The following is a 13,418-nucleotide window of genomic DNA, read 5'->3' on the forward strand; positions in this document are numbered from 1 at the left end:
AATTTTAATATTAAGAAGTATTTTTTTTAATTATGTAACAGATTTATTAGTTAATATTAGAGGTCTACAAGCTCAATTTCTGGATTTATTCAATAATAAAACAACAAAATATATTTTAAAAATAATTTCATACATATTTTATTTCTACGATGTGAAAATTGTTCAAATATAAATTTTACTGTTAAGTAGTAATTTTAAATTAAGCATTAATTTTATTAATTAATCTCAGTGGTCTACAAGCTCAATTTCTGGATTTATTCAATAATAAAACAACAAAATATATCTTAAAAATAATGTCATATATTTTATTCCTACAATCTGAAAATTGTTAAAACGTTAATTTTACTATTAAGTAATATATGTTTTAATTAAGTATTAATTTTATTAATTAATCTCAGAGGTATATATATATATATATATATATATATTTAAAAATAATTTTATCTATTTTATTTCTATAATGTGAAAATTGTTAAAATATAAATTTTAGTATTAAGCAGTATTTTTGAATTAAGTATTAATTGTATTAATTTATCTCAGAGGTTTATTCAATAATAAAATAATAAATATATATTTTAAAAACAATTATATATATTTTATTTTTATGATGTGAAAAATATTAAAATATACATTTAAGTATTAAGCAGTATTTTTTAATTAATCTCAGAGGTCTACAAGCTCAATTTTTGGATTTGTTCAATAATAAAAATTTCAATAATATGAGCAAATTTCACAATATTACTGTTTTTACTGCATTTTATGATCACATAAATACAGCCTGGGTAAGCATAGAAGACCTCTTTCAACAGCATTAAAAAAAAAAGAAATCTTACTGACCCCAAACTTTTGAAATATATTGTATGTTGACTGTATACATAGTTCATATGCATTTTGTGTGGAGGTAAAGAACTGATAAGGTTAAAAAGTCCAAAAAAAAAAAAAACAGGCAACAAAGCAGCAATTAGACACACAATGAGCATTATTATCACTTCATTCTGACGCACTTGTGCTAAAAAGCTTCCATCTTGTTGAAAAGTTAAAAGAGGAAAAAGAAACAGCCTCGCTCTGCCCTTCACATTCGTTAGGAATGCGCTAATGAATCATATTCACACGAGTGACCTTTGTGCCATTATAACCCCCCCACTGATTTATTACACCCACAACTCAAACCCTTTTTCCTGCCCTCTCCGCAAGAGTTTTTTGACCTTTCTACTGAAATGTCACCACCGCCGACCTTTAGCAAACTCTGGCCTGACAGCGCTCAGTAAAGGCGAACAACTTGGAATTTTGTGTATGTTCAACTGCTGTTTGTTTGGCTGCTGCATACGTTTGTATACGTGTTTCCAAGAAAGAGATATTGGCCTATGAGGGGTGAAATCACATCCTCTTTGTGCGAGAGCCGCACGGCCCTGACCCATTCCTGCCGGTTACCTGGGAGACGTAGCCAGGAGGAACGTGGATTGGTGGAATGGAACCGTTCAGTGACATCATGGGAACTTCAGCAGGCCCTGAGGCAGAAAAAAAAGAGAGGAGAAAGCTGTCAATCAAACAGTAACACAATGCTGACTCCGCCCCCTCATTACATCACGTAATGCAAGGCTAAGCAAAGAAAATTGTAGGGGCTATGAGAAAACAGCAGAAAAACAGGAATGCATTGGTAATAAGACTGGCATATGCAAAAGAGATAGTATTACTCAAGTTAATGGAAACATAAGTAAGCTAATGCGTCTGTTCTCGCCACTGTATTCTATTTAAGCATTCAAGCAATCAATACCATACAGCAAATCTCAAATGCATAATTGTTTATATCATATATCATATCTATATTATCACCCAGCTACATATTTAAAGGATATAGTACATTCAACTTTATGCACATACACTACCAGTCAAAAGTTTTTGAACAGTAAGATTGGTCTTTTGGTTACCAAGTCTGCATTTATTTGATCCAAATTACAGCAAAAAACAGTAAAATTTTGGAATATTTTTACTATTTGAAATAACTGTTTTCTATTTTAATATATTATAAAATGTAATTTATTTCTGTTATTTCAAAGCTGAATTTTAGCATCATTCAGTCACATGATCCTTCAGAAATCAATAAAATAAATTAAAAAATATTGAATGAGAACATTTAACTTAAATGAAAATAAAATGAAGCTGAAATTAAATCAACAAAAATGAAATAAAATATTGAACGAGAAGCTTTAAAATAAAATAAAGCTGAAATAAAATACAATAAAACTTAAATAAAATAAAAAAAATATATTATTTAATGAGAAAACTTCAATTTAACTTACATGAAAATAAAATAAAGCTGAAATGAAAAAAATAAAGGATGGGAAACTTTAACTTAACTTAAATAAAATTAAATAAAGCTAAATTTAAATTAAATAAAGCTGAAATAAAATACAATAAAATAAAAAATAACATAACATAATAAATAAACCTGAAATCAAATAAAATAAATGTAATAAATTGAATGAGACTTTAAATTAACTTAAATGATACTAAAATGAAGCTGAAATATAATACAATACAATAACATAATACAATAACGCTGACATTAGCTGAAATTAGCTGGAATTAAAATAAAATCAAGCTAAAATAAAATACTATAAAATAAAAATAAATAAAATATTGGATGAGAAACTAACTTAAATGAAAATAAACTAAACTAAAATAAAGCTACAATAGAATACAATAAAGCTGAAATAAAATAAAAACAAATATTAATAAAATATTGGATGACAAACTTTAACTTTTCTTAAAGGAAAATAAAACTAAAATTGAATAAAATAAACACTTTGACACATACAAGTGTGTATTTAACCATTCGAGGCCTATAAAGCGGCTATAAGAGGATTATCTTTTTGTGCGAGTGCTTCAGAAACAGACAGACAATCTCTCAGACAGCACACGCATAAAGTGAAATGAATTCTCTTTCACTGCTTATTGCGTTTTAACAGCTTAAATCTCGTTTTTAAACCGTAATGCTTAAAAAAAAATCATGCAAACGACACGTTTTCATGCCTACATAGCGCAGCAAGGTCGAGTGAGCATGTAACAGCGATAGTCCAAAATTGAAAAATCCCAGTTGAAAAATCTCAACTGATTGACTGTTTATATCTATTTCTGTCGAGCTCTCTGAGCACACATTTGAAACAATGTGTATTGTGAGAAACACTGTATAAATAAGTGACTTGACTTGATTTTTAACCCACCATCCCGCAGGCCTATATTTTGTATCCTGCCACTGGGTTAAACAAACAGTTTAAGGCATTGTTTATGGCTTCACCGCAGTCAACGCCATAGAAATAGAGCCATCAGGTCCAACTGGTGTGCCGCAGGAAGAAACGGCCATCGCCAGCACACAAACCCTCTCTGTTATGTCTCTCAAGAGACACTGGTGAAAGAAACCCCTCCACCCATCACTACAACAATCTCAGAGATGCGACTCAAACGAGTACCCTCATCCAGGGCTCGTGTAGTCGAGGGCCACCAGCTGTTTTAGACATCGCCGACTCCTCCAGACCCTGCAGGAAGCGTGGCGTGACGGCCTCCGGCGCAGTAAATCACCAAGTCACCCTGATGAATTTTACAGTTTCTCCTCGCTTTCTCCCCCATCAGTCAATACCACGGTCAGTATCTCCAGCTAGCGGTTGCTGGGTTTGAATAAGACCCTGTATTGAAGGGGCTTCACAGGAGTTTCTTCAGCAGCTGGGACGGGGGAGGGGTGTGTGTACACAGCGATGTGTGTGGGTCTTTCACCGGGACGTGAGTGTATACGCACGGCGGCTTAAAATAACCTTTTCACAGGGCGACGTGTACTGAGCACAACAAAATCCATTGAGATTGTCCTGCGTGTGTTTGGAAAGGGTCTCGCGCAGGTATGCGGCTGCAGGCCCCCCTCTCTTCTCCTCTCTCTCTCGCTTGCTCCCTGTGAAAAGCTGGGTTTGAGGTTTAGGGGGGGTTGGAGATGACTGAGTGACAGGATTGTATCACAGGCTCTTAATATGAAGGGCCCTTTCATCCTTGACCCACAAAGAGAGCGAGAGCATGAGAGAAAAGGATAGAAGAGAGAGAGAGAGAGAGAGAGAGAGAGAGAGAGAGAGAGAGAGAGAGAGAGTGAGAGAGAGAGAGGGAACTCAACACAAGCATTCCTTTACGTCGATTGAAGGGGTTGAAGGGATGGATGGCGTGAAGGATAATGAAAAGAAAAACAGGTTTAAAAAAGACAATGGAAAAAGCAAACTAAATTTTTAGTATGGCTATCAAATATTGTATAAAAAAATGCAATGAAATTAATTATTATATTAGTGTTGTTGATGGTAACTAAAACTAAAATAAAAAATAAAAAATATTTTGTTATTTAAAATTAAGCTAAAATAAAATCAAAACGCTAAAATATAATAAAATAAATTAAATTAAAATTAAAAATCTGAAATGAAAAAAATAAAATAAAATAAAATACTGGATGAGAAACTTGAACTTATAGCTGAAAATAGAATAAAATTAAGCTGAAATAAAATCAAATAAAGCTGAAATAAAATAAAGCAGACATAAAATAAAAAATAATAAAAAACAAAATAATAAAATTAAATAAAAAATATTGGATGAGAAACTTTAACAACTTAACTTAAATTAAAATAAAATAAACCTGAAATAGAATAAAAAATAAAATAAAATAAAATAAAATAAAATAAAACAAAGCTAAAATAAAAGAAGCTGAAATAAAATAAAGCAAAAATAAAGCAAAATAATAAAATAAAATAAATAAAATATTGGATGAGAAACTTGAACTTATAGCTGAAAATAGAATAAAATTAAGCTGAAAAAAAATCAAATAAAGCTGAAATAAAACAAAGCAGACATAAAATAAAATAAAACAAAATAATAAAATTAAATAAAAATATTGGATGAGAAACTTTAACAACTTAACTTAAATTAAAATAAAATAAATCTGAAATACAGTAAAATAAAACTGCATTAACAAAGCTAAAATAAAATATTGGATGAGAAACTATCTTAACTTAAATGAAAATAAAATAAATCTGAAATAGAATTAAAAAATAAAAATAAAATAAAGCTAAAATAAAAAAGCTGAAATAAAATAAAGCAAAATAATAAAATAAAATAAAATAAATCTGGAATAGAATAAAATAAGCCTGAAATAAAATAAAGTTAAATAAAATAAAATAAAAAAACTAAATAAAACAAATGGAAATAAAGCTGAAATAGAATACGATTAAGAAATTAAATGAAATTTAAAAAAAAATATTTGAAGAGAAAATTAAATGAAAAAAAATTAAAATAGAATAAAATAAAGCTGAAATAAAAATAAAAATATAAATAAAATATTGGATGAGAAACTTTAAAACAAAGCTGAAATAAAATGCAATAAAACTGAAATAAAACAAAATATTGCGTACTTTAAATGAAAATAAAATTAAATTAAATATTGGAAATTTAAACTTAACTTAAAAATAAGAAATGTTTCTTTGGCAACTAACTAAACGAAAAAAACATTAAGTTCTACAGTTGTATATAAATAAATATGAAACAAAAATCTTAAATAGAAATTTTGTACAAATTTAAACCAAATTTAAAATAAAAACTGAAAACTTAAAAAAAGAGTTAGTTATAAAAAGTAATTTCTTACATTTTATTTCTTACAACTTACAACTAAAAACTTACTATGTTTCAAAAAGTATTTGATCGACCTAATTTTATGTGATCTGAAGAAATATGTGAGCAATGCAAACTCACCACTGTGATGTGATTGTCATGAGAGGTTGCTATATTGTGGCTAAGGTGGATGCTTGAATAAAAAAAAAAAAAAAAAAAGAGACCAACCTCAAGTCTCTATGATTCTGGTCTATGAATTTTTTTTACATCTATCATCCGCTAGTTAGAAATCGCAAGTCCGACCACATGAATTGAGATATCATTCATGCCCATGAATGACAAAGTTATGCACAGGTTAATACTTAGATTATGGATGTGAACAAACCCCTAAACCAAAGTATGAGCAACAGTAAACACTTGAAGGTGGACGTAGGGAAACGGGGGGTAAAACTGCTGGATTGCCAAGCTTCTCAGGAGGCTTTCGAAGCAGAGAGCCTCTTCAGCAGAACAAACCCCTCTTTGTGCTTCAGAAGAAGCACTCACCCCCACTGCAGGGCCTGCTGGGGGCTTCATAAAGTCCACTCAGTGCTGCTGGGGGCCGCTGACACACCACCAAAAAGCGCATGTCCTCATGCGTGTGTATTTTTACTCTTACTCCAGATAAACTCTCGAGGAAAAGCTGCCAAGTGGCGTTTTCGGTTTCGTTCTTTTTGCAGAAGCTGTGATTGACAGTGCGTACATGCTCATATACATAGATCACAGAGGAGCTAAACGGAAGTCCAGTCTTCCACAAACTATCAGTTCCTAAGTGGGATCCACTAATTCACTTTGGAGCGCTAGTTTGGCCAGACAGGGAGACGACAGGCAGAAAAGAGCAGAAGAAAGGGATGTTTCTGGAAGGAATGTCTTGCATCAATCTGAGGGCCACTGGGCAAAGAAAGGAAGCGCTTTTTCTGCAAGGGTTTGCAAATCTGATCTGGGTTTCTGAGCGAGCGAGAGAGTTCTGGAGGGTGTGTGTGTGAAGGACGCTGTAGGAGAGAAAAATCACAGTTGAGATCATTTTAACATCTCCTATGTTTCTCCTAGACAACAATAAAAGTACATGGACAGCAGATGGGGGCTTTTAATGAGGTCTTATAGCTCTCAAAACTGAGAAAACAACCCTGACGTTCCTCAGATTAGATTTTAAAACTCTTGAACTACTCAGATTAGCCATGACACTTTTAAATCAAACAAACCTAATCCAAAAATTCAAAAAGAAAAACTGCATAAAAAATAACAAATACGAATAAATAATATAATATAATTTTACAAATGTAATTGTTTTATTTGTAAATACTAATAAATACAATTATTAATAAGTAATAAAATTAAAATTGATAAAACTCCTAAAAAATATATTGACACCTTCGATACAAAATCAAAAAATTAAAGTAACAAATATGAATGAATAAAATAATACATACATTAAATGTAAATTTAATAAATTCTAAATATTAATAAATAAAATTATGACTAAGTAATAAAATAAAGTAAAATAAAAATTCAAAAAATAAAAAACCTAATATTAATAACAATATAAATAAATTAAATAATGAAAATAAAATAACTTAAAATAATAAATAAAAAATAATAAATAGAAAAGATTAATAGTTAGTTATAAAATAAAGTAAAATAAAAACTCTTAAAACTACTGATACCTTCAATCAATAAAAAAACTAATATTAAAAAATAACAAATATAAATAAATAAAAATACTTTAAAAAAAGTACATTTTAAAATTCTGATACCTTCAGAATAATACAAAAAAAACTAATTTAAAAAAACTATTTTAAACTGAAACTACTTAGATGACACCTTCAATCAAATAAATATTATTAATAAATAGACATTAATAAATAAATACAAAATAAAATAATTGAAAAAATTTACATAATTGATAAACATAAAATGCATAAAATTATTAATAAGACATAAAATAAAAGAAAAAAATGTGAAAACACTTTACTCAGATTATGACACATTCGATCAAAAAATAAAAATAAATTTAATATTAATAAATAACTAATAAGAATAAATAATAATAAAAAAATAATTGATCATTTAAAAATTATGAACACATAATAAGGTAAAACAAAAAAATAGAAAACAAGAAAAATCATCTTGGTGCAATAAAAAAAATCAAATAAAAAACTAATATTAAATCAGTTAATAAATACTAATAATAAATAATAAAATAAAGTAAAATAAACATTTAAAAAACTCAAACTACTTTATTATGACACCTTTGATAAAAAATAAAAATAATAATATTAGTAAATAAGAATAAATGAAATAATAAAAAATAACTAGAAAATGTAAATGTAAAATAATCGATAAATATTAATAAATAAAATTATTAATAAATAAAGTAAAAAAAGTACAAATTTAAAAAAAACAGTGGTGAACAAAAAAAAAAAACAGAAAACATGAAAAATGAAAGAAAAAAAAAATCAAACATTTAAACTATAACTCTCCAAGTTTAGTTTTACAGCTTTGTAGTTGCACAAAAAGTGAGAAAACATCGACATTTCAACTACATTTCAATATTTTCTGCAGAGAATGTAAGACCAGAGCCCGACCTTAAGTGACAGCCAAAAATGAAAATTCTATCATCATTTAGTCATCCTCAAATCATTCTCAACTTGTATGACTTAACTTCTTCCGCAAACCAAAGAAGATATTTTGAACAATTATGGTAACCAAACCATTTTAGTTCCCATTGACTTCCATAAGGACAAAAAAATAAATAAATACAATGCAAGTCAATGGGAACCAAAACGCCTTGGTTAACAGCATTCTCATATACCTCATCGTCATAGAGTTTGGAATGACATGAGAAAGAGTAAATAACAGTCTTTATGATATTCTGGGCCTTCCCTCAATATAAATCAAGCAAAATTTTGGACAGTTTCATCATCCACCACAAGACAAAAAAAAAAAAAAGTCTAGAAATGCTTCAAAAAGGTGATTCAGAACAAATCCCAAACTCAAAAATAATAAAAACGCCCCACTACCAACAGCGACCTCCTAAACTATGAAAAAACAATCCATATGAAGAACACAGCATACCAATTCATCTTCATAAATGAGAGAAGGTTGGACAAATGTTGAAATGTTGACACACTATAATGTGACCCATCTATCAGAGTTTCTTCTGTTTTTCCTTTCAAGCAGAATTCAAGACTTCAAGTAGATCTGATTATGTATATGAGAGATGGAGAGGGTTTGCAGTGTGTGTTTTCATGTGTCTGCGATTGCACGGCCCATTGTTCCTGCAATAAACACTATCTGTCTCTCTCCATCCAACAAGGAGAACTTGCAGCCCGGGGAGCCCAAGTGTTTATCCAACAGACGCACTGATCAAGGAGACGTATTTGTGTTTCGCAGACCCTGGAGGCATTCAATTATTTCCCTACACACAATCTGTCCTAATTCAAGCCCCATTATAGAGTCCCTCAGCTCAACTCTGATAGAGAAAAAAAGGCTTCTTGAGCTCTAATGACAACAAAATATAATGAAGTGGTCATTTTGTTGTAAGTCACCTCTGGTGAACTCCAAACACTGTTAAACAGCAGACAGTAGAGCGATGCTTTCCTCTCTGCATTTACACAGGTTTCAATCACAGGGTGAGGTGTACAGCGGTCCCAAATATTTACTATGAAATGTTTGTATTCGCATTAATGAAAGTTATTGCAGTATTCTTGGCGGACTGCCTTTAGACACACTTTTTTGGATGGGCGGACAAACACACACTTTGTTAAAGGTCCAAATACTAGTCCCACAGGTAGAGATCTCAGACCTGTGAAATCCCTTTCATAATTAATATTAATAAAATGTTTATACAAAAAGTGACATTTGTACGTTATTAAATCATTTTTTTCTAATCCACGCACTTCACTCCACCATAGCATTAATTTTCATCAATGGTGCTCCTGATCTTCTGATGTAAAACTGATTTCACCTGTACAAGTATGAACTGCATAATTGATTGAATGTCAAACGACAAAAATTATTCATAATTATTGAGAGACTGATACATTGGCAAGAGTTAGGCTAATTCATTTGCTGATATTCAGCTCTCTGACATCAGACAAAGTGTCCTATTTTGCTTATTAAACAGCAAAATAAATCAATCTATAAATAAAGCTGACATCCTTATTTCAAATGCTGTACTGAAATGTACGCATTCACTGAAAAAATAAACGAATAAACAAAAATATAAATAAATTAATGAATGGATGAATGATTTTGACAAATATTTTTCAAATTTACAACGTATCTTCTAATATATATAACAAATAATATAGCCTAATATATAACATTTTTAAATGTTTTAAAAGTTTTTAACATGTTACTAAAATGTGTCTGCTGGAATAAATAAATAAATAAATGAATAAATAAATAAATAAATAAATAAATAAATAAATAAATAAATACATTATTTTGAAAATTTTAAATATATTTTATAATATATATATAGAAATATTTTACGTTTAAAAACTTTTTACACATTACTAAAAAGTGTCTGCTGCAAAAAATAAATATATAAACAATGTTTAATGACATATTAACATTTTTTATGTTTTCAACAGTTAGCTTGTTGCCAAAATGTGTCTACTGGTATAAATAAATAAATAATTACAAATATTTTTAATGTAACAGTTACTAAATTGTGTCTGCTGGTAGAAATAAATGATTTTGACAAATATTTAAAATTTGACTATATATAGAAATATTTTTCATGTTTTAACAATTTAGAACATGTTACTAAAATATGTCTGATGGTATATAAAAAAAATATTATGTTTTAATGTTACTTAAGTTTCTGCTGGTATAAATAAACAAACACAATTAAATTCCTTTGACAAAATTGACAAATGTATTTTATAATATATATAGAAATATATTTAATGTATTACTAAATTTGTCTGCTGAAATAAATAAATAAACAAACAGACAATATATTTTATAATATATTTTAAGTTTTAATGTTTTAAAAGTTTTTAAAATGGTGCTAAAGTGTGTCTGCTGGTATAAATAAACAAATCAATCAATAAATAAATGATTTTGACATTTCAAAATAGTCAATATATTTATATATATATAAATATTTTAATGTTTTAAAACAGTTTTTAACATGTTACTAAACTGTTTCTGCTGGTAGAAATAAATAATTAAGTAAATAAACCAATAGTTTGACACATTTCAAAATTGACAGTATATTTTATGATACAGTATATATAAACATTTTTTACATTTTACTAAAATGTGTCTGCTGGCGAGAATGAGTGAATGACTGAATGAATGAATGAATGAATGAATTATTAATTAATTGAATTTAAAAATGGTAAATATATTTTATAATATATATAAACATTTTTAATGAATGAATGAATAAATAAATAAATGATTTTGACAAACTGTCAACATATTTTATAATATATATAAACATTTTAAAGAATTAATGAATACATAAATAAATAGACTTAATATATAATATGATATATATTTAAAAGAAACTGACTACTTTTAAATGTTTTACTGCAATATAACTGCTGGCAGAAAATTATTTTATTCCCCACAAAAATAATTCAAATGTTTTACTAAAATGTTTACTAAATTTTTACTAAAAATGTAAGTGCCATCATAAATTAAAAATAAATAAATAAATACCATTTGTGACCCTGGACCACAAAACCAGTCTTAAGTCGCTGGGGTATATTTGTAGCAATAGCCAAAAATACATTGTATGGGTCAAAATTATTGATTTTTCTTTCATGTCAAAAATCATCAGGAAATTAAGTAAAGATTATGTTACATTAAGATTTTTTGTAAAATTCCTACTGTAAACCTATCAAAATGTAATTTTTGATTAGTAATATGCATTGTTAAGAACTTAATTTGGACAACTTTAAAGGTGATTTTCGCAGTATTTTGATTTTTTTGCACCCTCAGATTCCAGATTTTCATGAATAGATGTATCTCGGCCAAATATTGTCCTATCCTAACAAACTATACATCAATAGAAAGCTTATCTATTGAGCTTTCATATGATGTATAGATCTCAGTTTTGTAAAAATTTAACCTTATGACTGGTTTTGTGGTCCAGGGTCACATTTGACAATTAATTTCAAATGTTTCACTAAAATGTAAGTTCCATCATAAATTCATAAATTCATAAATAAAGAAATATAAATAAAAAATATATTTTTATTTCAATATATTCTATATTTAAAAAAATGATAAGATAAAAACTAGCAAGCAGATATAGAAATGAACATTGAACTATTAAGATACTGGCCAATGATGAATGTAATATGGGATTTGGCTGTGAGGCTGTGAGCCCTTTGCTATGAGACACTGAGATACTGATTCACCCAAATCTAAGACAAAGCCCACCATTCACAGCCAAAGTGAAATGGCCCAAAATCTGCAACACTCCAAACACTCTGTCTAGAGATCCACCCTGCCTTGGGAACGGTGAGCCCTGTGGATATGTAGCGCTTGCTTGTGAATTCCCAGGATGTTTGGGGTGGGAGGGTGTTGGCTTTCAGGATGTGCAATAAAAATCGTCCGCACAGTCATTCAGCTCTTGCGTGGAGAGCGTTATGCAAACAGCCCTCCAGGAAAACGAGACTACTTCACGACTACCCTCCAGCCGTAGACAAGGCTGAGGAATGACCTGAATTACTCCCGGTGTCATTGATAAAAGCCCATTCAGAGAAATAGACCAGGGTGTCACTATCATGCCAGGCCATCTCTGCTGTTTCAAGGCATTGTTTTCATTTCCATGCTTCCCATCCTGAGTTAACAGGGTGAGAACTTTACCCTCTCCCCACCCAACATCCGTGAAAAAAACCAAAAGCAACGGAAGCTCCAGTGAATCACGCGACGATAAAGACGCGCCTCTGATTTATAGCTACTGGCCAATGATTTGGCAAGCTGGCGCAGAGACACACTTTGACCTCACTGGGGCTGAAGGGACTCTTGTGTAGGGTGATTCCCTAGTGAACGGGGAAGGAAAATGATGTAGGACGCAGACTTGACCTTATCCAGCTCCTCTCCAGCCTTGCACGCCTGATCAGAGTATGCCTCCGCTGATGGACTTGCCAGCACTGCCATTCTCAACATGCGGGTTTATCAGTGAGCTTTAATGCTAGAGCTTCTGGGACAGATCTAAGTCTGAAATTAGAACAACAACACTCACAAATAATTAAAATCATTGTTTTTCCTTTGCCAGTGTTATTTTCTTATTATTTACATTATTTATCTTTTATTTTTATACTTTCAGTTTTCATTATAAAAGTTTTGTTGATTTTGTTATGTTCTTTTCATTATTTGTATTAGATTTAGTTTTTTTTATATTTCTATATAGCTTTCTATTTATTTTTATTTTAGTTTTATTTCAGTCATTTTAACTAACAAAAAACGGGAAAGCTGAATATATTTATCTTTTTTTTTTAAATCTGATATTTATATTCTATGTCATACCAGCTTTAATTGAATTAACTTTATTTCAATCATGTGCTTTGTTATTTTTATTTTGGTTTTTTAATATTTCAATTTATCTCTCTATTTATTTTTATTTCAGTTTTAATTATTAATACTTCAATGAAAATCACAACTAAAAGAAAAATGTTTAATCCATTTCATCCATTTCTGTTTTATTTCATTTATTTTATTTTAATTATGTACTTTTGTTCATTTTTACTTTTTATATTTCTATTTAGTTAACACTTTGGTAATTT

General features: G+C 29.3%; 1 protein-coding gene across 1 annotated transcript in view; it reads right to left on the minus strand.

The window, feature by feature from the left end:
• The window catches only part of fndc3bb (fibronectin type III domain containing 3Bb), an 89,314-nt gene that overhangs the window by 44,005 nt on the left and 31,891 nt on the right, over nucleotides 1-13,418 (minus strand). Inside the window, exon 4 of the mRNA XM_073830584.1 lies at nucleotides 1,432-1,508. Coding sequence (XP_073686685.1) covers nucleotides 1,432-1,508 — 77 coding nt within the window. The remainder of the gene's footprint in view (nucleotides 1-1,431; nucleotides 1,509-13,418) is intronic.

This window comes from Garra rufa, chromosome 24 (genome assembly GCF_049309525.1).
Source record: "Garra rufa chromosome 24, GarRuf1.0, whole genome shotgun sequence".
Classification (NCBI taxonomy): domain Eukaryota; kingdom Metazoa; phylum Chordata; class Actinopteri; order Cypriniformes; family Cyprinidae; genus Garra; species Garra rufa.